The following is a 26,774-nucleotide window of genomic DNA, read 5'->3' on the forward strand; positions in this document are numbered from 1 at the left end:
ATTTTTTAAGAAAAACAGAAATCTGAAACACTTCTGATCCCAAGCATTTCTGGTAAGTGATACTCAACCTACCTGTATTGCAGCATCCTCATATTTCAGTTTTAGGCCATGTCTGTTGACCTTCCACTAAAGAAGAGAAGAATTGAGCTCTTTTCTCACTCTGTATTCCCAGAACGAACGAACGAACACACACACACACACATACACATACACACACACCTGTTCACCCCTTTCCACCAGGTATAGCTACAGTTTTGATTAGGTCAGCACTCTAGGTTCTCTGATGTTTAACCAAATTTCTTCATGATATTCAGAATATAATGTATTCTGTCAGTTTCATCATATTGAAAACATTTTGCCCAGAGTATTTTTTTTTTTTTTTTTTTTTTTTTTGAGGTGGAGTCTTGCTCTGTCGCCCGGACTGGAGTGCAGTGGCCAGATCTCAGCTCACTGCAAGCTCCGCCTCCCGGGTTTACGCCATTCTCCTGCCTCAGCCTCCCGAGTAGCTGCGACTACAGGCGCCCGCCACCTCGCCCGGCTAGTTTTTTGTATTTTTAGTAGAGACGGGGTTTCACCGTGTAGACCAGGATGGTCTCGATCTCCTGACCTCGTGATCCACCCGTCTCGGCCTCCCAAAGTGCTGGGATTACAGGCTTGAGCCACCGCGCCCGGCCGCCCAGAGTCTTCTAATATATCTCAGTCTGGTCTTTTTGTCCTCTGCACCTGGAATACACATTTTGTTCTGAGATTTTCCGTTCTTCATTCTGAGGTTTTCCTTTATTGTACTGTAAAATTGTAAGCTTTTTTTAAGTCGATTTGTAACTTAATGTCCTGATTTTTTTGGAAGTAGGTTTAATTCTAAAGTTCATTTCAGATAAATAAGATATGACAACAAAGGTATTATCATAAATTGGGGAAAAGGATTATTCATTGCAGCATTGTTTAACACAGGAAGAGATTGGAAACAGATCAAATGTCCATCAGTAGGAGTTTGTTTGAATACATTACTGTATATCCAATATGAAATAAAGAGAGCATCAAAAGATAATTGGGAAATCTCTATTCTTCTGTAGAAAATCTCTAAGCTGGCTAGGCGCAGTGGCTCACTCCTGTAATCCCAGCACTTTGGGAGGCTGAGGTGGGTAGATCACCTGAGATTTTGAGACCAGCCTGACCAACATGGAGAAACCTAGTCTCTACTGAAAACAAAATTAGCCAGGCGTGGTGGCACATGCCTGTAACCCCAGCTATTCTGGAGGCTGAGGCAGGAGAATTGCTTGAACCTGGGAGGCAGAGGTTGCGCCACTGCTCTCCAGCCTAGGCAACAAGAACGAAACTGTCTCCAAAAAAAAAAAAAATCTCTAAGCTTAAAGTTTAAAAAAACAAAAACCTCAAGACATATATATTTCCCTACCATTTATGTTAAATATTGGCAGGGGTATGTGTACACACATACAAATATCCTAGAAAGAATATACAAGAAATGAATTATCTTTACTTCCCCCAGTCAGGGTGACTTGGGAACAGAAGGGAGATAAATATGTTTTTACTTCATACTCTCATTTATTGTTGCCTTTTCACAATAGTTTACTCAAAATAAATTGAGTAATTTATGGGCCTCATGTACCTGTTGTGTTCAGCATGTTGAGGAAAGTTTGAGTTATCTTATGAAGGTTATACTCTGCCTGGAATACTTTGTATTTGGTTAGTTGGTATTCATAAAACTTCAGTTGTATAGCTTTTTTATGTTTTTAAATTTTCTTTTAGCAGAGAAAATCAGTAGAAGGCCATCTACCGAAGACACTCATGAAGTAGATTCCAAAGCAGCTTTAATACCGGTTTGTAGATTTCAACTAAACAGATACATATTATTAAATACATTAAACTTTTTTAGGTAAGATCTACAAAGTGGTGACATTTGGGACTATATCAAAAATTCAAAAAAAATTTTCTTAGAAAACTGACTTTAGCAAAGTAGCAGTTACAGAAAAGTTTCTTCTTACAGTGAATAGTCAGGAATTTTAAAGAAAAATGTATGCAGAATAAAGGCAGAAATCTCTTTGTTTGAATTGAAGCTAATTATACGAACTCATTTCCAGCTAATTGTGATAATAATTGATTTTGCAAATTCCCTTTAAAAGCATACACTGACAAGACAAAAAGCTCAGGAAAACACAAAAATTACTCCTTTATAATCAAGTATATATAAGTCAGTGCTCATAATTTTGCTCAAGAAAATAGTGACTTACATTCAAAATATATCTGTTCTGGCATAGAGAGATTATGTTGTTAAAATCATGTTATTGAAAAACGTTATTTCAGTGGGGAAAGAGGTTGGTTAAAGAGATTCACAGTAACAAATCCTCCTTTCTGGAGGGACTCTTCCTGACCCTGAGCTGCACAACTTTGCAACAAATTAAAGCTTTGCCAAAGATGACCTCACAATGGCAATTTAGAACTCGTGGGAGTCAACTTACATAAATGGTATTTGATTTCTGATAAGATAGTGGAATTATTGGTTACAGATGACAAAATATGGTTAAAGTGATTATAGACATCAAAAAGCTTTAAATATAAAACATGAGAAAAGAAGGAGATACTATTAAAAAAGACTGGCAAATTTGAAAAAACTAGAAATTAAAAAAAAACTCAATGGGGGCTGAGTGCGGTGGCTCAGTAATCCCAGCACTTTGGGAGGCTGAAGTGGGTGGATCACTTGAGATCAAGAGATCAAGACCAGCCTGGCCAACATGACAAAATACTGTCTCTACTAAAAATCAAAAATTATCTGGGTGTGGTGACACATGCCTGTAATCCAGCTACTCGGGAGGCTGAGGCAGGAGAATCTCCTGAACCAGGGAGGTGGAGGTTGCAGTGAGCAAGATTGCACCACTGCACTCCAGCCTGGGCTTCAGAGTGAAACTCCATCTCAAAAAAAAAAAAAAAGAAAGAAAACCCACTCAATGGGAGTTAATTAACAGATAAGGCACATCTGAAGGGGGAATTACTAAACTGGATCAGAATGCAACACAGAACTATAATTAAATGGATTAAAGTAATAATAATAAATTGTCCACAAGATGATTAAAGTAAAAAAAAAGATAAACTGCATAATAAGGTGGAAAATTTGTTCAAGCTAAAGAGATATGGAAGACATATCTAACTGGCCTTGAGAGAGTAGACAAAATTTGAAGAGATTAGAAATGGTTTAGAATTTTACAAAATGATGACATATGTGAAGATTCAAATTCAGGCAGAATGAGTCTCAAAGTGGGGAAGTGAAAATAAACCCACACCTAGGAACATTATAAAGCTGCAGAATAAAAACCATATGCACATACACACAACAAAGGCAGCAGTGAAATATGCCTAAATGTCATGAGCATTCACAGCTTACATGCTTTTAATGTTTCTGTTTGTATTTTGATGTTTATTTGGCAAGGGTCACATATTATTTTTAGAATCACAGAAACAAATGTGTATGTGTGTGTGTGTGTGTATATATATATATTTTTTTGAGATGGAGTCTCACTGTGTCGCCCAGGCTGGAGTGCAGTGGCACGATCTTGGCTCATTGCAACCTCCGCCTCCTAGGTTCAAGTGATTCTCCTGCCTCAGCCTCCCAAGTAGCTGGGATTATAGGCACCCACCACCATGCCCAGCTGATTTTTGTACTTTTAGTAGAAGCGGGGTTTCACCAGGTTGGCCAGGCTGGTCTTGAACTCCTGACCTCAGGTGATCCACCCACCTTGGCCTCCCAAAGAGCTGGGATTACAGGTGTGAGCCACCACGCCCGGCCACAAATGTATATTTTAAGAGAATAGAATTGTCTTCAAACAATATAAAAATTCATAAAGAATAGAAAGACTATGTTGTGGGAAATAACAAAATTTTTTATTCTACCTTGTTGAATAGCCTTATGGTAGTTACAGTTACAAATAAATAAATACAGTTATAAATAAATTTATTGTTTTATGAAACAAGAACTTTATATTAATTTTTTAGCCTTTCATTTTTAAAATATAAGAAAAAAAGTTAAACAGTTATGCTTCATCTAGAGATTTTGGTCTTTAAAGTTTTTGTGTGTATGTGTGTGTTTTTTTTTTTCACTGAAGGATTGGTTACAAGATAGACCATCAAACAGAGAAATGTAAGTAAGCTTTTTCTCACCATTAGCTTGAAAAGTATCATAGTTATTGAATGTTGTCTTCTTTCCTGCTCTTTGCATCATCTCTTTAACATTTCTTTATGAGTGTTGATTGAGTATTCTAGCATCTCCTCTCTTCACATAGATGAGGTTAGGGGAACAAGTTTATTATGAGTTAACACATAAGTTAAAATTTATTATTTTCATATAGTTGTACTATAATTACAACTCTACTAAGGTCTTCATCATAGTGATGCAATTCTGATTTTATTATTTAGTCCTGTTTCTAACTTATTTCTGAATAAATTTGTTGAGAGACTTAGTTTGAGACTTTAGTTTTGTACTTGCTTGATTTCTCTATCCATCATTCTAATCAAACCTTGCATCCGCTTTTGGAAAGCACTTTGATGATTAGAGCAGTAATACACAGTGTATATTAGAAAGCCTGCATACAGGAAGATCCACTAGAAAGCTGATGTGGTAATCCAAAACCGAAAGTGGAAACTATAGGCAATCTGACAGGTTATTGTCCCCAGAAAGTAAAACTTTCTGGTACAGATTAGACGTAAGGGTAAAGACGAATCTAAGATAATCTCTGTGTTTCCCTCCTAGGAATTAGTATTGTAGAATTCCAAAGGATATGGGGGGGGGAAAAAGTCTTGTTTTGACACGCACCTGATACTGGAAGCATGGTAGAGTTATTCTCTCATATGGATTACTTGAGCAGAGAGGCTAATTTGGGGGAAATTTTTAATTCTGCAGTGTTTTTCCCCCTTCTGTGAATCAGAAATAAATCTGGATCAGGCATGGTGCTTCACACTTGTGATCCTAGCACTTTGGGAGGCCAAGGTGGGTGGGTCGCTTGAGTGTTGGGGACCAGCCTGAGAAACATAGTGAGACCCCATCTCTAAATTAGGTGGGCATAATGGTATGCACTTGTGGTCCCAGCTGCTGAGGAGGCTTGAGGCAGAAAGATTGTTTGAGCGCAGTAGTGAGCCGTGATTGTACCGCTTCACTCCAGCCTGGACAACAGTGAGACCTAGTCTTAAAAAAAATATTTTTTTAAAAAAAGAAAAGAAATCTGAATCTATAGAGAAGAAAACAAACCTGAGCCACAGATAAGCAGGTGTTCAAATTGAGTTTCCTGACCCTGAAATGGCATTTGGAAGACCCACTATAGTCAGACCTCTTCAAGGAATATTTTCTTTTGTAACCAAAGCCATAGGATGTAAATACAGAATAGGTACTTCAAGTTGGTGTTAATTCTGGTTTCTAACAGCAGAACATTGTCTTGCAGAATGCTGACCCTAATAATTACCCATAAAGGTGGAGTTGATTGGCAACCCTTTGAGTGCTGAGAAAAGAGTGATTGATTAGCAGCAGGCAAAAGAATGATGTTAGGTTCAAAATACTTTTTGTAAGAAAATGTTTCTATTAAGGTGAAAATCAACAGGAAGCAACAAGGTCACATAGAATGTAGGAGCTGGAAAGAGACAAGGTTATTTACTCCCAAGGTCCTTTCTGGATCTGGTCCTTTCATTCCTGAGCAAGGATACATAGCTGTATAATGAAAGTGTTAACTCTCTAACCCGTTTTCCTTTATTCTCATTCTATTCTCTTTTCTTCTGTACCTGTGTGTCTAATTGACACTGGAATCCTTGGAAGTAAAAGAACCTCCATTTGGTGCCTCCATATGTTGTTATAAATAAATACAGTGAACATTGGGGAGAAATATTTTGCAACATTAGAAACTAAGAGGCAAAATGACATCTACTTACTTTTCTGTCAGTTCTTTGTCCATCAGTTCTATTGAAATATTTCTAGCATCCTGCAAAGTCATCTCAATGTATTGTTAAAGTACTGGAATGAATCTCCCCAAATACAGAAGTTATGAAATAGTTTATTAGTATAGAGCCTTCAATTTGGCACCAAACTACTAATAATATTTAGGCATAAATTGGAGATACAAGTTATTAATAAGGAGATAAATATGTATATATATATGGATATATATATATGGATTGGGATTGGCTTAAGGGAAATGGCAGATATTTGAAGGGAATCAATATCAGAATTTCCTTAATATTTTTAAATAATAATTGTATAAAATCAAAAAATTAAATGATAGCCAAAATTTATATCATAGCACAGCTTATACTATATTTTTTGGTGTTTCTTTAGGCCATCTGAAGAAGGAACATTAAATGGTGAGTCTGTGTGGTAGATTTAATGTGAAAAAAATGACAATCTTACATGATCCATTATAGCAAACACCACATTATTCTAGGTAAGACATTTTAGACTTCAAGCTAGAAAAAGCCAAGGTAGTGAAGAGTTCTTCCCTCATATAGTTTCTCCTTACTATAGATGTTTCACAAACACATGAACCACCCTGTGAGTGATATCTCTTTACTGTCACACTTCCTCCCGCCACTCGGTCTCTGCTATACAGCCTGCTCCTTTTCTAATATTCCATCTATTTTAACAAATGAAACTTTTAGTCAGCTGAATTATTCTTGACCACCTTGACTTTGTACTCACAAAGTCCTATTGCATTTACTTCCTACGTGTCTCTAAAATCCATCCTCCACTATACATCCCACTGCTCCTTTCAGCTTAGACCGTTACTTTTTCAACCTTTTATCGAAGTGTATAGTTCGTACAGAATAGTACAGAATTCAGTAAATTCTTACAAAGTAAATATAGCCATGTAATCAGCACCTACAAACAATTTTGCCTATATCCCTATTCCTTTGTTTCTACTTCTTACAGTCCCTCCCCCTAAAGCAATAGTTTCACCTATTTTGGGGTGTATGTGTGTGTGTGTTTGCATGTATGTGCATATTGGCTATATAAATGAAATTATACAGTATATACTGTTTTGTGTCTTGCTTCTTCCTGTTAACATATTGTTATAAAACTCATCAATATTGTTGTGGATAGTGGTAATTTGTGCATTCTCACTACTATATAAAATTTCCTTATGTGAACAGATTGAATTTACTTATCCATTCTGCTATTTGGTGGTCATTTCAGTAGCTTCCACTGTATGGTTATTATGATTTGCTGCTATAAGCATTCTTATTCATGTTGTTTGATAAACATATATATATATATTTATTATTGGCATATGCCTAGGAGTGGAATTGCTGAGTCAGAGTTAGCATGTGTTCACATTTGGTAATTACTACCAAATAGGTTTTCAAAGTGGTTATACCAGTTTGAGGTCCCTGCCTGTAGTTTTACTTCTTGTCTATGTTATATTCTGCCACCAAAATGATTTTTCTTCCCCGCCCCCGGCTGAGATGAAGTCTTGCTTTGTTGCCCAGGCTGGAGTAGAGAGTACAGTGATCTGTACTGTACTGTGATCTTGGCTCACTGCAACCTCCACCTCCCAGGTTCCGGCAATTCTCCTGCCTCAGCCTCCCGAGTAGCTGGGATTACAGGCGTACACCACCACGCCTGGCTAATTTTTGTCTTTTTGTAGAGAGGGGATTTCACCATGTTGGCCAGGCTGGTCTCAACTCCTGACCTCATAATCTGCCCACCTCAGCCTCCCAAAGTGCTGAGATTATAAGCGAGAGCCACTGCAGCTGGCCTGATTTTTCTAAAAGATCTGATCTGGTCACTCCTCCACTTTACATTTTTCCCCATTGTTGTTTAATAAAATCCATTGTTCTTCTCTAACATACTAGGCTCTTAATTCCCCCCCGCAACCTGCCCAATATTAGGCTCTTAATTCCACGCCCCTCCTTGCCCCGCCAAGGCAGGATCTCTCTGTCACCAGGTTGGAGTGCACTGGCACAGTCTTTGCTCACTGCAGCCTCAACCTCCTAGGCTCAAGCAATCCTCCCACCTCTGCCTCCTTAGTAGCTAGGACCACAGGTGGGCGCCACCTCGCCCGGCTAATTTAAAAAATTTTTTTTGTTGATATGGGGCCTCACCATGTTATCCAGGCTGGTCTTGAACTCCTGGCCCCAAAGCAATCTTTTCATCTTAGCCTCCCAAAGTGTTGATGATTACAGGTGTGAGCCACTGTGCCTGGCCTCCTCTTAACAATTTGACATTCCCTGTTTCTGTAGCTTCACCTCCTGCAGTTATCTCTATATTCTTGCCCATTAATTTGTAGTCTTAGCTGCATATTCAGATCATTTGTAGAGAATCATTTATGTGATGACACATACCTACAGAATTAGAATATTTTGGAGTGACATCTGGGTGGGTGTATATCCAAAAAGCTCTATAGGTCATTCTGATGTGTATATAATTAGTCCTATTCATACTAAACTGTGTAGTTTCCCAAGTGTAGCATGTACTTTAACACTTCCATGCCTTTGTAAATGAAGCCTTCTACACACCAGTACCTTGCAAAATACTCTATTTTCCCCCTTCTCTTACTCTGAGATAGCCTTTGACGTCTTCTCAACCAAAAGGCATTAGGTACTCCTTCTATATAGTCTTACAATATGTGTACACATGTATGTGTATATACACATTTTACAGTATATTTTTATGTTTATTATACAGTATTAAAACTGTTGGCTAACTTCCTTTTCCTGCAAGACAGTGGGTTTCTTTTTATTTGTGTTCTAGAAACTTAGCACAAAGCAGATTTGACTTGTCTTTGTCTTCTTGCTACATTTAAAGGTCAATTCCACACACACAAAAAAAAGATGGGAAAAGGGCTTTTGATGGGTATGTTTCACATTCCAGAAATTCATCTTTTCATGGTAGACCGGCTGAAATACTTACATGGCTACAGTCCTCAACCCCCAAACATCAGAATCAAAGAGAGATTTTTCTTTTTGAGTGGGAGGTATGGGAAGAGTGAGTTTATGGCAGGAGTTAGGATAGTGTGCAGCATAATGTGCTCTTCACTTGTAGGTGTCTAAATGCACAGCTAGCACAGGGGACATATTTTATCCCTAATTTTTTCTGTTTTTGTGAGGAACAATTACACAATGGAAATTGAAAATGATTTTATGAGAATATCCAGGTTAAAATTTTTGCTGTACTAGTACTTTTTAAATGGTCTCATTTGTTTTTGCCATTCTAGGTCTCACTTCTCCATTTAAGCCGGCTATGGATACAAATTACTATTATTCAGGTCAGTAATATTAAAAACAAAATTTAATAGTATTTTGAACCTTTACAGATTTCATTATTTCTCTCTCATTTTTATGCAGCTGTGGAAAGAAATAACTTGATGAGGTTATCACAGAGCATTCCATTTACACCTGTGCCTCCAAGAGGTAAATCCAAAAATTAAAGAAATAAATAAAAGTGAAAATTAACCCTGTAATGATTTTTAGCTATAATATAGAATGTGGGTGGGATTACATTAAGAAGTATCAATTTTGTCCGGCGCGGTGGCTCAAGCCTGTAATCCCAGCACTTTGGGAGGCCGAGACGGGTGGATCACGAGGTCAGGAGATTGAGACCATCCTGGCGAACATGGTGAAACCCCGTCTCTACTAAAAAATACGAAAAACGAGCTGGGCGAGGTGGCAGGCGCCTGTAGTCCCAGCTACTCAGGAGGCTGAGCCAGGAGAATGGCGTGAACCTGGCAGGCGGAGCTTGCAGTGAGCTGAGATCCGGCCACTACACTCCAGCCTGGGCGACAGAGCGAGACTCCGTCTCAAAAAAATAAAAATAAAGAAGTATCAATTTCAAATAAAATCTTAATCTGACTACTACAAGGGTGAGGTATGTTTGAATAGAAGAAGGGAAGCATCAGAAGTGTTGAATTTCTCCATTACTGGGATATTCAGAAGCAACAATATATTCTAATTCTAAAAAGTTCTTGATCCACTATCTAGTAATGTATATAAATTGACATCAGTGTCCATGAAAGATAGCTCTAACTTCTAAGTTTAATTCAGAAGTGTGTAGAATTTCAGTTGCTTTTTTAAAGGTTTTCTCTAAAATGCTCAGAATTTCAAAAGTGCCTAACATTACACATGAATTCAAAGATACTATAAAAATATCCTTGATTTCTTACCTATTGCTATTAAATTTCTTTTTATAAAACTACATCTTGGTCCATTTTATCTTCTGTTCCTTATTTAATCAAAAATGCCTGCTAATTTTTATTTTACTTTGTCATTTTTAAAAAGTCATAATTTAATCTTAAACTGTTTCCATTCATGTTGCAGGGGAGCCCGTCACAGTGTATCGTTTGGAAGAGAGTTCACCCAGCATACTAAATAACAGCATGTCTTCTTGGTCACAACTAGGCCTCTGTGCCAAAATAGAGTTTTTAAGCAAAGAGGAGATGGGAGGAGGTTTACGAAGAGCTGTCAAAGTACAATGTACCTGGTCAGAACATGATATCCTCAAATCAGGGCATCTTTATATTATCAAATCTTTTCTTCCAGAGGTGGTTAATACATGGTCAAGTATTTATAAAGAAGATACAGTTCTGCATCTCTGTCTGAGGGTAAGTGTCAGTGAATGTTTAATAGTGGAACGTAATTTAAACTTTATATTTTAACTTCTGAAATATCAGTAAGCCAAATATAATCTTAGTTTAAATATTAAACAAGGGTTCTCCCCACCCCCCTTTTGTAGGAAATTCAACAACAGAGAGCAGCACAAAAGCTTACATTTGCCTTTAATCAAATGAAACCCAAATCCATACCATATTCTCCAAGGTAAATCTTTAATTTTTTTCTGGGATCTTTTATTATATGGATAGCAGTCCCTTTTGACCTTCATTTTTGATGTTGAATATTTAATTATCCATTTTGTAGATCATTTAGAATTATATTAACAAAACTGCTAGTAATATTTGTAACTATTTTTTATAAGGTTCCTTGAAGTTTTCCTGCTGTATTGCCATTCAGCAGGGCAGTGGTTTGCTGTGGAAGAATGTATGACTGGAGAATTTAGAAAATACAACAATAATAATGGAGATGAGATTATTCCAACTAATACTCTGGAAGAGATCATGTTAGCCTTTAGCCACTGGACTTATGAGTATACAAGAGGAGAGTTACTGGTACTTGATTTACAAGGTAAATTTATTAAAATATTGCTAAGGTGAAATTCTGCAGTAGGTTCTCACCTATTCATATGTTATACAGAATCTGCTAATTTATAGATAGATAAAATCTTAGGCCAATAGAAGCTATAAAAAAGCAAGTTAATCACAGTCATAGCATATAGCCGTCAAGGCCTTGAATAATAGAATCTGGCTATCTTTTTTTTGTTCCCCCGCCCCCCGCCACCAAGACAGAGTCTTGCTTTGTCGCCCAGGCTGGAGTGTAGTGGTGCGATCTCAGCTCACTGCAACTTCTGCCTCCCAGATTCAAGCAATTCTCTTACCTCAGCCTCCCAAGTAGTTGGGATTACAGGCACCTGCCACCACGCCCAGCTAATTTTTGTATTTTTAGTAGAGACAGGGTTTCACCATGTTGGCCAGGCTGGTCTTGAACTTCTGACTTTGTGATCTGCCCGCCTCATCCTCCCAGAGTGCTGGGATTACAGGCATGAGCCACCACACCCGGCCTGGCTATCTTAATTATTGTTAAGATAATACAGATGTTTTGATAAGCAAAAACATGTAAAATTTCCCTGTTCTAAGATATGCAGTGTAGTATTTCAAAAGTATAAAGACTGTTTCTTTAAAAATAACAAATATCTCTATTGTTCCTGGTGTTTATATGTTACCTGTTACTGTGAACTAAACTACCTAAAAATTTAGTGTATTTAAAACAACTGCCATTTTGTTTCCTTATAGTTCTTTCATTCAAAAATTTGGATGAGATAGAGTGGGAATATCTCTTCTCTGCCATCACCTCAAAAGGCTGGAATGGCTGGAGACATTGAACAGCTTGACTGGAGTCAAATGTCTGAGGTCTCTGTTCACTGTCAGCTGAATTCCTCAATTCTTCAGTGTTCTCTGTCTACGTGGCTAGCTAGCTTGGGCTTGCTTAGAGCATGGTAGTTTCAGGTATTTAGACTTCTTACATAGCAGCTGGCTTCTTCTAGAGAGAAGGCAGAAACTCTTAAAGCTAGGCTCAGGACAGGCTGAGATGCCTTCTGCCCCATTTTACTGATCAAGGCAACTTATAAGGGTAGCCCAAATTCAAGCGGAGGTGAAGTAGATTCAGCAGTTGATGGGTAGAACTACATGCATCTATAGAGGGAAAAAATTGCTCATAGCCATCTTAGCAGATAGACTGTGTCATACATGTGAAAGAAAGAAAAGAAATGGTGACTGCAAGAGGGCAGGTTTGCTTGGAGTAGTGTCTGCTGAGCTTCACACTGGGTCAGAGGAAAGTTAAATTGAGCAAGTTGCCAGCTCTTCTCTTCATTATGGCTTCCATAATTTTTCTCCCTGAAGAGCAGACTTAATTTCAAATGTAAACACAGACCAGATTTTAAATTACATGAGAACAATTGTTTAGAATGTTTACTACTCAGTGACTCTTTAGTGTACAGGTATAAATATAAAAGATTTGTTGAAAAGCAAACAGGTATTGATTCAGCTCAAGAATGAAAATCTATGTAAAAACAACTATGCTTTTTTCAATAGTTCATGCCTTTATAATAATGATTATGGGCCGGGCGCGGTGGCTCAAGCCTGTAATCCCAGCACTTTGGGAGGCCGAGGTGGGCAGATCACGAGGTCAAGAGATTGAGACCATCCTGGCTAACACGGTGAAACCCCGTCTCTACTAAAAAAATACAAAAAAATACAAAAAAAAACTAGCCGGGCGAGGTGGCAGGTGCCTGTAGTCCTAGCTACTCGGGAGGCTGAGGCAGGAGAATGGCGTAAACCCAGGAGGCGGAGCTTGCAGTGAGCTGAGATCCGGCCACTGCACTCCAGTCTGGGCAACAGAGTGAGACGCCGTCTCAAAAAAAAAAAAAATGATTATGGTGGTGTATGTAGTGAAAAACTCTCTGATGTCCATTACGAGTTAGGTCAATCCAATTAAGTTTAAAAATTACAAGCATACATTAAAGATACTGCAGGCTCAGTTCCAGACCACAGCAATGAAGCAAAATATTGCAATAAAGCACATCACATGAATTTTTTGGATTTGCAGTACATATAAAAGTTATATTTAGGCTGGGTGCAGTGGCTCAAGCCTGTAATCCCAGCACTTTGGGAGGCTGAGACGGGCGGATCGCGAGGTCAGGAGATCGAGACCATCCTGGCTAACACGGTGAAACCCCATCTCTACTAAAAAATACAAAAAACTAGCCGGGCGAGGTGGCGGGCACCTGTAGTCCCAGCTACTCGGGAGGCTGAGGCAGGAGAATGGCGTAAACCCAGGAGGCGGAGCTTGCAGTGAGCTGAGATCCGGCCACTGCACTCCAGCCTGGGCGACAGAGCGAGACTCTGTCTCAGGAAAAAAAAAAAAAGTTATATTTACACTATACTGTAGTCTACAGTGTGTGATGGCATTGTGTATAAAGAACAGTGTATGTACCTTAATTTAAAAATACTTTATTGTTAAAAAATAGTAAGAATCATCTAAGCCTTCATCAAGTTGTAATCTTTTTCCTGGTGAAGGGTCTGGCCTCCATGTTGATGACTGCTAACTAACTGGTAGTTGCCGAAGTTTGCGATGACTGCAGCAATTTCTTTCTCTTTCTTTTTTTAAAAATAGAGGCAGGGTCTCTTTCTGTTGCCCAGGCTGGAGTGCAGTAGCTCAGTCACAACTCACTGCAGCCTCCAACTCCTTGGGCTCAAGCCCATCCTCCTGCCTCAGCCTCCTGCATAGCTGGAACTACAAGCTCACATCACTGCACGCAGCTAATTTTTTTTTTTTTTTTTTTTTTTTGAGACGGAGTCTCGCTCTGTCGCCCAGGCTGGAGTGCAGTGGCCGGATCTCAGCTCACTGCAAGCTCTGCCTCCCGGGTTCACGCCATTCTCCTGCCTCAGCCTCCCGAGTAGCTGGGACTACAGGCGCCCGCCACCTCGCCGGCTAGTTTTTTGTATTTTTAGTAGAGACGGGGTTTCACCGTGTTAGCCAGGATGGTCTCGATCTCCTGACCTCGTGATCCGCCCGTCTCGGCCTCCCAAAGTGCTGGGATTACAGGCTTGAGCCACCGCGCCCGGCCGCACGCAGCTAATTTTAAAAATTTTTTGTAAAGATGAGTGTCTTAACTAGGTAGGTCAGGCTAGTCTTGAACTCCTGGCCTCAAGCAGTCCTCCCACAGTGCTAGGATTACAGGCATGAGCCACTGTCTGGCCACAGTGAAGTTTGCCACATTGATTGATTCTTCCTTTCATGAAAGATTTTTCTGTAGCATGCAGTGCCATTTGATAGCATTTTACCCATAGTGGAACTTCTTTCAGTATTGGAGTGAACCCTCTCAAACCCTGCTGCTTTATCAACAAAGTTCATGTGATATTCTAAATCCCTTGTTGTGATTTGAAGAATGTTCACGGCATCTTCACCGAGTAGATTCCATCTCAACATAATGTTTATTGAACAATTTTTACATAGGAGTATATTAGATGATTACTACAAGTTAAACAGTGTAGCAATATGTAAAGAACAAAGTGTTCCCATCTTTTTTATTCTCTACTTCTGTGAAGACATAAACACAAATGGAGACTTTTTTCCTTCTTTTTTGTTAGTTTTGTTGTGCTGGTTTTACCCCAACTGGTATCATGAGAATTTTTTTTTTTTCTGTCTAACAATATATCATGGACATTTTCTAGAGTTATTTCTGTAGTAGCTGCATGATAGTCTATAGTGTAGCAGCTATAGCATGATTTACATCTGTGTTGATAGACATTCACTCTACTTTTAGTTTTTTGCTTCTACAAACAGTGCTTGCAGCAAACCATACTCATGCACTGCTACTTTTATTTCCATAGAGTAAGTTCCTAAATTGACTTAGAAAAGACATGAGTACAATTTTAATTTTATTTTTTATTTCATTTTTTTTTTTTTTTTTGAGACGGAGTCTCACTCTGTCGCCCAGGCTGGAGTGCAGTGGCGCAATTTCAGCTCGCTGCAAGCTCCGCCTCCCGGGTTCATGCCATTCTGCTGCCTTAGCCTCCGTAGAAGCTGGAACTGCAGGCGCCCGCCACCACATCCGGCTAATTTTTTTGTGTTTTTAGTAGAGACGGGGTTTCACCGTGTTCGCCAAGACTGTCTCGATCTCCTAACCTCGTGATCTGCCGGCCTCGGCCTCCCAAAGTGCTGGGATTACAGGTGTGAGCCACTGCGCCAGGCCCATGTTTAATTTTAATAACAACTGCCGGATTATTTTCCCAAAAGCTTATCAGAAATCATACTCAGCATTCTACGGAAGTTCCCGCTTCTCTACAGTCTTTCCAGTATTGAATATTCTTAATGTTTGCCATTCTATTGGATGGAAAATAGTATCATGTTTTAATTCTGGTTTTTCCTTTTGTGAAATTAAACCATTTTATTAGCTTTTGTTCTAATGGGTTAAATATTTGTGATTATTCAAAATATCAGTAGGTGTTGTGTGTGTGTATGTGTGTGTGTATGTGTTTATATATACACACATGAATATATGTGAGACTGGAAGGATTTAATCATAATACTTCTGGAGAGGGTTGGAGGTGAAGAAAGATTTTCACAGTCTTACTCTTTATGTTACATGAATGTTTTGCAAGAAAATGTGATATGTATTAATGTGTGTGTTTTTTTCCCTTAAATCCCAAACACTTTTTTTTTTCTGAGACGAATCTCACTGCGTTGCCCAGGCTGGAGTGCAGTAGTACAGTTTCAGCTCACTGCAACCTCCGCCTCCTGGGTTCAAGCAATTCTCCCATTTCAGCCTCCCCAAAGGAACTAGAACTACAGGCGCTCCCCACCACACCCGGCTAACTTTTTATTTTTTGTATTTTTAGTAGAGATGAGGTTTCACCGTGTTGGTCAGGCTGGTCTCGAACTCCTGACCTCAGGTGATCCACCCACCTCGGCCGCCCACAGTGCTGTGATTACAGGCGTGAGCCACTGCGCCTGGCCAATCCCAAACACTTTTGAAGTCCTATGGATTATTCTTTCATGTACCAAATTGTTCTTTGCTAACTAAGATGAAACAAGGGCAGATTGACCAGACCTTTTACCAGGAGGTATTTGCATACTTGGCACTGTAGGATAGGAACTTATATGCCTACCTACCAACTCTGATGTTTAATTCTTATTCACATTACAGGGAGCTATGCCTCTCCCTGGTAGAATGCCAGGGTCATAAATCAAGTTATGAAATACCAAAAGAGAAGAACTACACTCCTTTGAATAGTTTAACATTATAATGATTGGCGATACTATAACATCTCTTAAGATGATTTTTATTATGCATATGTCAGTGTTTATGTCAATTATATAATGTAAATTATTTGTCTTTTTTATATACATATTCAAAGGTGTTGGTGAAAATTTGACTGACCCATCTGTGATAAAAGCGGAAGAAAAGAGGTAGTAAGTTTTAACTATTTTATTAAGGCATAATTTCACATTTTACATTTGTACCTGCATAAACTGTCCCTTTTGTTGTTGTTGTTGTTTTTTAATTACCAATTCTGCAGATCCTGTGACATGGTTTTTGGCCCAGCAAATCTAGGCGAAGATGCAATTAAAAACTTCAGAGCAAAACATCACTGTAATTCTTGCTGTAGAAAGCTTAAACTTCCAGGTAAAAAATTTCTTAATCAGTTATAGCATATAAATTGTTAACGAAACTTGGTTACTACAGTACCTCATAAGGCCAGAGGTACAAAGGTTTAATGTAATGGTGTCTAATTGTGCCAGCTTCAGCAGCTCCTTTGCAAATACATATTGTTGGTTATAAATGAATCTGTGTTTTCTTTCTTTATACAAAGTTCATTCATGTAATATATTATGTGTCTGCAGAATGCCAGGAATTGTGCTAGGTGTTGAAAGTAGAATATCGAACCAGACGGGTATGTCCCTGCCCTCATGGAGTTTAGCCTAATGTTGAATATTGACAAGATCAGCAGGGGTTACAGGACCGATAAATGCCAAGAGAGACGAAAAAACAGAACAGAGTGCTATAGAACATGTAAGCAGGTCCCTTAACTCAAACCCAGGTCAGGGAATGATCCTGGGAAACTAACATATTTGCCTTTACTTGGAGAATGAATAGACTTCCAAGTTATCCTTGCAGAAGAATTGAGAAAAGGCTATTTGATCAAGCAGGAACAGGAACTGTAAATATATTGTCTCATGATATTAACATCATCTTTGTATGTGGTGAATTACAAGGTATTATTTAATCATAAGTTAAAGCACAAACCTGTGGTTGTCTCTCTTTGATGTGCATCATAGTCCCCTGTGGTACTTTAAAAAAAATTACCCTGCCAGGAGCAGTGACACATGCCTGTAGTCCCAGCTACTCAGGAGGCTGATACCAGAGGATCGCTTGAGCTCAGGAGTTCAAAGCTGTAGTGAGACCCTGTCTCTTTTAAAAATTAAATTTTTTAAAAAATTACACATGCCTGGGGCCCACCCTTGAGCTGTTTGTTTGTTTGTTTGTTTTTGAGACAGGGTCTCACTCTGTTGCTCAGGCTCGAGTTCAGTGGTGCGATCTCAGCTCACTGCAACTTCCACCTCCTAGGCTCAAGTTATCCTCCCACCTCAGCCTCCCACGTAGCTGGGACTATAGGCACATGCCACAACACCTGGCTAATTTTTCTTTTTTTTTTTTTTTTGTAAAGATGGGGTTTTGCCATGTCACCCAGGCTGGTCTCAAATTCCTGGGCTTAAGCGATCCAGCTGCCTCGGCCTCACAAAGTGCTAGGATTACAGGCATGAGCCACCATGTCCAGCCCTTGTGTATTTTTGAAAGTCCCACTTTGTGTGACCAGTAATGTAGTAGTTAGGAGCTTAGACTTGAGAGCCAGTATGCATGGCTCCAGAGAATACCTCCATCACCAAGGATTTTTTGAGGACTTAACGAGTTGGTTTTGTGAGATACTTAGTCCCAGCCATATAATAAGCATTATTAGGTATGTAAATGGTACTATTTTTTTAAATTTGTTTTTTATTTATTGCTAGTATACAGAAATGCCTTTTTTTTTTTTTTGCTTATGTCCCTGCAACCTTGCTTAACTCTCTTTTTTAGGAACTTTTCATAATAGACTTCTCGAGATTTTTTTCTGTAGACAGTAAAGACAGTTTCTTTTCAACCTGTAGTATCATTTTTTTTTTTTCCTTGACTTTTTGCACTGGCAAGGATTTCCAGCACAGTATAGAATGTGTGTAGTGAGAGTCAACATATTTGCTTTGTTTCTGATGTCAGGGGAAAGCATTCTGTCTTTTCACCATTAAGATGATGTTAACCGTAAGGATTTTGTAGATGCACTTTATAAGGCCGAAGAAATTTCCTTCTACTTCTTGTTTCTTGAGAATGTTTATCTTGAATGGATATTGAATTTCGTCAGATAGTTTTTTCCTGCATCTTTTGGTATGATCATGTAGTTTTTCTCCTTTAATAGGTTAATATAGTGTATTACATCAATTTATTTTTGTAATGTTGAACCAGTCTTGCATTCCTAGGACAAACCACATTTTGTTGTGATAAATATCTTTTTTATTTATTGTTAGATTCAGTTTTTAATAATATGTTGAGGATTTTGCATCTATGTTCATGAAGAATATTGGTCTGTGGTAGGTTTGTTTTATGGGGCACTATGTTTTCTTTCTTTTACTATTAGGATAATACTTATTTTAAAAGTTCTGTTTTCGGGAATAGATTGTATAGAATTAATATTGTCCTTACCATAAATGTTTGATAGGATTGTCCAGTCAAACCATCTTGGCCTGAAGTTTTCTTTGTCACATAGTCTTAAAACTAAGCATTTAATTTCTTTAATACAGATAGGACTGTTGATTATCAAATTCTTCTTGAGTGAGTTTTGGTAGTTTGTGTCTTTTAAGGAATTGGTCTATTTCTTTTTAATTGTCAAATTTGGGGGCATAAAGTGATTTATGCTGTTACCTTACTATCTTTTTAATACCCGTTAGGTCTGTGGCAAATCCTCTTTTTCCCTATCGCAGTTTGTGTCTGTGCTCTTTGTTTCTTGATCAGCCTGGCTAGAGGTTTATCAGTGTTATTGATACCTTCAAAGAATCAGTTTTCTTTCTCATTGTTTTACTCTATTGCTTTTCTGTTTTAAATTTATTTGATTTATTCTTTTTATTATTTCCATGTTTATACTTGCTTTAGGTTTAGTTTGTTCTTTTTCTAGTTTATTAAAGTAGAAACTTAAATTATTGATTCTCAGATCTTTATTTTATTTATTTATTTATTTATTTATTTATTTTTGAGATGGGGTCTCACTGTGTCACCAGGCTGGAGTGCAGTGGTGTAATCTCTGCTCACTGCACCCTCCACCTCCCAGGTTCAAATGATTCTCCTGCCTCAGCCTCTTGAGTAGCTGGCACTATAGGTGCATGCCACCACACCCAGCTAATTTTGTATTTTTAGTGGAGTCAGGGTTTCACCATGTTGGCCAGGATGGTCCTGATCTGTTGACCTCGTGATCTGCCTGCCTCAGCCTCCCAAAGTGCTGGGATTACAGGCGTAAGCCACCACACCTGGCCTCAGATCTTTATTTCTAACAAGAGATTTAGTGCTATAATTTTCCCTCTAAGCATTGTTTTAGCTCCCTCAAATTTGGGTATATTTTATTTTCATTTTTATTTACTTTAAAATAGTTATAATTTCAGTTATTTCCTCTTCAATGTATGGATTGTTTAGAAGTGTCTTGTTTAGTTCTTACTTTTAAGTTTTCCAAATGTCTTTTATTGATTTCTTACTTAAATCTATTATAAAAGAAACATACTTTGTACTATTTCAATTAAATTTTTTTTAACCTTACAGGTTTATGGAGCTGGGTTTGGTGGCTCACACCTGTAATCTCAGCACTTTGGGAGGCCGAGGTGGGTGGATCACCTGAAGTCAGGAGGTCGAGACCAACCTGGCCAACATAGTGAAACCCGGTCTCTACTAAAAAATACAAAAATTAGCTGGATGTGGTGGTGGGTGCCTGTGATCCCAGCTACTCAGTAGGTGAAGGCAGGAGAATCACTGGGACCTGGGAGACAGAGGTTGCAATGAGCCAAGATCACACCACTGCACTCCAGCCTGGGCGACAGAGCAAGACTCTGTCTCCAAAAAAAAAAAAAAAAAAAAAAAAAGTTTATGGTCTCTGATCATTCCATGTGCTTTGGAAAGTAATATATATTCTGCTATTGTTGGATGGAGTATTCTGTAAATATTAATTAAGGAAAGTTTGTAGTTTGTTGCTAGTGTTCGGATTTCTAATATCCTTGCTGGTTTCTGTGTGTTAGTTCTATTGGTTAACTAGAAAGGAGGTCTCCAAGTATAATTGGATTTGTCTGTCTTGCTTTTCAGTTCTATCAGTTTTTCCTTCATGTGTTTTGAGGCATTGTTCTTAGATGCATACACATATACTATTGTTAATGTCTTCTTGGTGAATTGATTATTTTATCATTGTGTATTAATAATATCATGGTAATTTTCCTTATTTTGAGGTATGCTTTTTCTAACCACTCCAGCTATCTTTTCCACTATCTTACCACTCCAGCTATGTTTTCATCATATACCTTTTGCCAATCTTTTTTTCAAAACATACACACACACATCTATATATAATTATGTTTAAGGTGGATTTCTTGTAGACAGCATATAATTAAGTTCTTGATTTTGTTTTAAATCTAAACAGTTTCATTTTTTAAGCCAGCACGGTGGCTCATCCCTGTAGTCCCAGCACTTTGGGAGGCCAAGGAAGGCAGATCATTTGAGGTCAGGAATTCGAGACCAGCCTGGCCAACATGGTGAAACCCTGTCTCTACTAAAAATACAAAAATTAGCCAGGCGTGGTGGTGGATGCCTATAATCCCAGCTACTTGGGAGGCTGAGGCAGGCAAATTGCTGGAATCCTAGAGGCAGAGGTTGCAGTGAGCAGAGATCACACCACTGCGAGACAAGAGTGAGACTCCATCTCAAAAAAAAAAAGCAATCTGGCCCAGATCCTTCATTTTCTGGATTATATAATTAAAGTTGAGATGTCTTGCTCATTGATACACTTACTAGTTAACAACATACTTAAGATGAGCTATAATTGTATTTCCACTGTTCTTTGTACAGTAATTGCAGATTAGCTTGTATTCCCTAAAGCCATACTGACATAGTCTTGAATTTAAAATTTATCAAAAATAATTCATGTATTTGCAAATATGTGTTTGGATTATTTAATATAGGCTGTTTCTTAGATTAAAATTAACAGTTTATGATTCAGTGAGGTCAAATATTTTTATTTTTAAAAAAATAAAAAGTTTATATTCTGAGTATCAGTTGTATTTTATGTGGAGATAAAAATATAAGGGTTTACACCATGGCACACATATACCTATGTAACAAACCTGCATGTTCTGCACATGTATCCTTTTTTTTTTTGAGGAAATAAAAAGAAACATACATATATATATGTTTATGCATGATTTGGTTAGTTTATAATGTTGATGTTACTGCATTGTTTCCAGTTCTGCAACTATTTTCATATATGTCCGTAACTTCTTAAGTGATTTCTTCCTGTCCCATACCTATAATTATAGGTTGTATACTGATCATAGCAAATTTATCTGGAGATTTATTTCCCAAGCTCTTGTTTCTGTTCAGCTACCTATATTTCTACTTGGATACTATTTTATTTTATTTTATTTTATTTTATTTATTTTATTTTTATTTTTATTTTATGTTATTTTTTGAGACAGGGTCTCACTCTGCCACCCAGGCTGAAGCAGAGGGGTTCAACTGTTTGGCTTCCCTGGGCCAAATTGGAAGAAAAATTGTTGGGCAGGCACCATGGCTCATGTCTATAATCTCAGCACTTTGGGAGGCCGAAGTGGGCAGATCACTTGAGGCCAGGAGTTCAAAACCAGCTTTGCCAATATGGCAAAAACCAGTCTCTGCTGAAAATATAAAAATTGGCCATGTGTGGTGTCACAGGCCTGTAATCCCAGCTACTTGGTGAGGCTGAGGCACAAGAATCACTTGAACCCGGGAGGTGGAGGTTTCAGTGAGCTGAGATCGTGCCACTGCACTTCTGCCTGGGCAGCAACAAGACCTTATCTAAGAAAAAAGAAGAATTGTCTCGGGCCACACATAAAATACACTATCACTACCATAGCTGATGAGCTTTGAAGAAAAATTATTAAAAATGCCATCATGTTTTAAGAAAGTTTATGGATTTGTGTTGGGCTGCATGTGGCCTGTGGGCCGAGGATCGGGCAGACTTGCTATAAAGCATCTTTAGTAATGTGTCCAATCCAAAATTCTTGATTTACATCTCCCACCCTACATAGAACTCTGTTTCCCCATCTCATTAATGGTTACCCAATTGCTCAAGCCCAAAACTTAAAACTGTCCAATTCTTCTTTTCCCTTGCCCTTCATAGCCAATTCATCAAATTCTGTCTGTTCTAATTCTGAAATCTCCCTAGAATTCATCTGCTCTTCTCTGTCTTCATGGCTAGCACCTTGTTTCCTGGATTGCTGCCACCCATTATCTCACAAGATTTTACATAGTCATCAGAATAGTTCTTGAAACAAATGTGATGATGTTTCTCTCTTGAGACTGCTTAAAACCTTCCAGTGGATTTGTATTGTATCTGTACTTCTCATCATAGCTTGTATCTTTTAAATAAAGATCAGTAAACTTTTGTAAAGGGCAAGGTAGCAAATATTTTAGGCTATGTAGGCCATGTGGTCTGTCCCAGCTACCCAATTCTACCATCGTGGTGCGGAAATAACCATAGACTGTAAACAAATGAGTGTGACTGCATTCCAGTAAAACTGCTTACAAAAACAGGCAGCAGGCCAGATTTGGCCCACAAGCTGTAGCTGACAATCTTGGACATTAACTGCTGTTTGAGCTCAATTTCTACTAGTTTTCCTCTCATTCACCTTGCAGAAGCCACCCTGTCTTCTTGCCATTCTCAAAGCACAAAGTCCATTTCCTTCTGACAGTCTTTGCAGTTAACCCTCCCTCTGCCTAGAACACTCTTCCTAGAGCTTTGGTAGTTCACTTCTCAACATTCAGGTATTTACTCAGATCTCTTCCTCTGGCTTTCCTGCCCAGACCTGTTTGAAAGAATCACCCTATACCATCTTCCATCTGTCCCTCATAATAATTCACTACACTGTTTTTTTCAAAGCACTTATTTTTGTTTTGAGACAGGATCTCAGTCTGCCACCCAGGCTGAAGTGCACTGGCATGATCTTGGGTCATTGCAATCTCTGCCTCCTGGGGCACAAGCAATCCTCCCACCTCAGCCTTCTGAGTAGGTGGGACAACAGGACACACCACCACACCTGGCTAATTTGTGTATTTTTTGTAGAGATGAGAGACTTCATGTTGGCCAGGCTGCTCTTGAACTCCTGACCTCAAATGATTCTCCCACCTTGGCCTTGGAAAGTGCTGGGATTATAGGCATGAGCCACTGCACCCTGCCTTCAAGGCACTTTTTACTGCTTATAATTCTGTTATTTTTCTGTTTGCTTATTTTTTTGTCACCCACTAGAATATAAACTCACTGAAGTCAGGGACCTTGTCTGGTTTGTTCACTACTACATTCTCACGCCTACATGAGTTTCTGACTTATGGTCAATATGTAATTATTTATTGAATGAATGAATGACTTCATTTTTATGTGTATAAATTTGGTGACTGCTGAATTTATAACAACCTGATGGAAAACAAGTCTGACATGTTTGGAGAAAAATTGATTAGAAAATTTCCTAATTCAGCCGGGCACGGTGGCTCACACCTATAATCCCAGCACTTTGGAAGGCCGAGGCAGGTGGATCACCTGAGGACGGGAGTTCGAGACCAGCCTGACCAACATGGCGAAACCCTGTCTCTACTAAAAATACAAAAAATTAGCCAGGCGTGGTGGTGCATGCCTGTAATCCCAGCTATTCGGGAGGCTGAGGTAGGAGAATTGCTTGAACCCGGGAGGTGGGGATTGCGGTGAGCTGAGATCGCACCATTGCACTCCAACTTGGGCAACAAGAGCAAAACTCCATCTCAAAAATAAAAGAAAAGAAAATGTTCCTAATTCTCCATTTCTAAGAAATACTAACTTTTTTCTTTTCTCTCTCTTTTTTTTTTAAATTGTTGTGGGTGTTCAATGTAGATCTGAAGAGGAATGATTATACGCCTGATAAAATTATATTTCCTCAGGATGAGCCTTCAGATTTGAATCTTCAGCCTGGAAATTCCACCAAAGAATCAGAATCAACTAATTCTGTTCGTCTGATGTTATAATATTAATATTACTGAATTATTGGTTTTGCCTGCACCTCACAGAAATGTTACTGTGTCACTTTTCCCTCAGGAGGAAACTGTTTGGTAATATAGAAAGGTGTATGCAAGTTGAATTTGCTGACTCCAGCACAGTTAAAAGGTCAATATTCTTTTGACCTGATTAATCAGTCAGAAACTCCCTGTAGGATAGAGCTGGCAGCTGAGAAATTTTAAAGGTAATTGATAATTAGTATTTATAACTTTTTAAAGGGCTCTTTATATAGCAGAGGATCTCATTTGACTTTGTTCTGATGAGGGTGATGCTCTCTCTTACGTGGTACAATACCATTAACCAAAGGTAGGTGTCCATGCAGATTTTATTGGCAGCTGGTTTGTTGCCATTCAAGTAGGGAAATGAAGAAGTCACTCAGCCTTTTGGTTAAATGGCAGTCAAAATTTTCCTCAGTGTATTTAGTGCGTTCAGTGATGATGTCACTAGTTCCCAGCTAGATGCTTGTTGGGCATGGGAAGGGAAATGACTTGTTCTAATTCTAGGTTCACAGAGGTATAAGAAGCCTGAACTAAAGACCATTTTCAAGAGGGACGGTATTTATGAATCAGGGTTAGGCTCCATATTTAAAGATAGAGCCAGTTTTTTGTTAAATAGAACCCAAATTGTGTGAAAGTGTTAATTGGGTTTTTTAAACATTGTTGTATCAAGTCGCTGTTAAGTAGAAGAAAGCCATGGTAAACTGATACATAACCTAAATTATAAAAGGAGAAATCTAACTCACTCATCAAGGGAAGTTAACTTGTGAGGAAAGTTAAAGTACTTTTTCTCTATCTATATCAATAGTGACAACACAGAACTTACTTCTCCAAAGATTTTATTGATTATTATATCAAATCAGAATGTAAACATGAACTCTTGCATATATTTAAAATTGTGTTGGAATATTTGAACATGAATGCTGTTTGTGGTACTTAAGAAATTAATTCAGTTGGATTGTCATTATGTGATACTGGCAGATTGCAGTGCAACCTTATGCCAATAAAACGTAATTTAACAACCCCAGATATTGTTGAATATTCAACAATAACAAGAAAAGCTTTTCATCCAAGTTTTATGCTTTAATTTTTTTCCTTTTTTTTTCTTTTTCTTTTTGTTTCCTTGGTACTAATTTTAATTTTTATTTGGAAGGGAGCAATATAAAGCTTATTTGTACTCAGTAGTGTATCTCATAGATACAGACAAGGCAAGAGATGATAAGCTGTTTAAATAGTGTTTAATATTGATTGGGGGTGGGGAGAAAAAAGTGTATTACTAAAGATATTATATACATTTTGTATATCATTAAATCTTTAAAAGAAATGAAATAAATTTATTATTGTTTACAGATGTTCAGTGAGTTTAATCATTCTGAAGAGTCTGACATTTTCAGGGTGTCAATTTGAGTATCAATTTTTTTAAATGAACCATTTATATACCTATGCTTTTGATCTCCTATCTTGTACAATGTTTAAATTAATACTCATTTCTTACTGTCTTCTTAGAAATCTGTTTTTTGTTAGGCCAAAAAAGGGCAATATGGGCTGTCTATTGATTTTATTTTCACAGGATTATAATAGTAGCTACAGTTTTTCTTCCTACTGCACCCGGCTGCTAACACTTATTTAGTGCCTACTACGTGCCAGATATTAAGTATTTCACATATATTAACCTATTTAATCCTTATAACAATATTATAAAGAAATAGGTATTATTATTCTGTTTTGCAGATTTGTAAATCAAGGTGCTAGAGAGGTAAAGTAACGTTCCTAAGATTCTTACGTTTATTTAATAAGTAGCAATGATAGGATTTCAACCCACGCTGGCTGCCTTTCATCTATACTGTTTTTGTTTTGTTTTGTTTGTCTCGGTGGGGCATGGTGGCTCACGCCTGTAATCCCAGCACTTCGGGAGGCCAAGGCAGGTGGATCACTTGGGCTCAGGAGTTTGCGACCAGCCTGGGCAACATGGCAAAATCCTCTCTCTACTTTAAAAACACGAAAATCAGCCCAGCACGGTGGCTCACGTCTGTAATCCCAGCACTTTGGGAGGCCAAGGTGGGCGGATCACAAGGTCAGGAGTTTGAGACCAGCCTGCCCAACATAGTGAAACCCCGTCTCTACTAAAAATACAAAAAATTAGCTGAGCATGGCATCAAGTGCCTGTAATCCCAGCTACTTGGGAGGCTGGGGCAGGAGAATCACTTGAACCCGGGAGGTGGAGATTGCAGTGAGCCGAGATTGTGCCATTGCACTCCAGCCTGGGCAACAGTGTGAGACTCCA

The 26,774-nt window shown here is 38.4% G+C and overlaps 1 protein-coding gene across 1 annotated transcript in view; it reads left to right on the plus strand.

Moving 5' to 3' along the window:
• TRPM7 (transient receptor potential cation channel subfamily M member 7) overlaps positions 1-25,842 on the plus strand; it is a 132,763-nt gene extending 106,921 nt beyond the window's left edge. Inside the window, 11 exon segments of the mRNA XM_033190126.1 lie at positions 1,768-1,838; positions 4,116-4,150; positions 6,329-6,354; positions 9,204-9,254; positions 9,334-9,399; positions 10,303-10,586; positions 10,718-10,800; positions 10,958-11,163; positions 16,515-16,566; positions 16,677-16,783; positions 24,333-25,842. Of these exon segments, the coding sequence (XP_033046017.1) occupies positions 1,768-1,838; positions 4,116-4,150; positions 6,329-6,354; positions 9,204-9,254; positions 9,334-9,399; positions 10,303-10,586; positions 10,718-10,800; positions 10,958-11,163; positions 16,515-16,566; positions 16,677-16,783; positions 24,333-24,463 (1,112 nt within the window). The 3' untranslated portion in view covers positions 24,464-25,842.
• The last annotated feature ends 932 nt before the right edge of the window (positions 25,843-26,774 follow it).

This window comes from Trachypithecus francoisi, unplaced genomic scaffold (assembly GCF_009764315.1).
Source record: "Trachypithecus francoisi isolate TF-2019V2 unplaced genomic scaffold, Tfra_2.0 Lachesis_group3, whole genome shotgun sequence".
NCBI lineage: Eukaryota > Metazoa > Chordata > Mammalia > Primates > Cercopithecidae > Trachypithecus > Trachypithecus francoisi.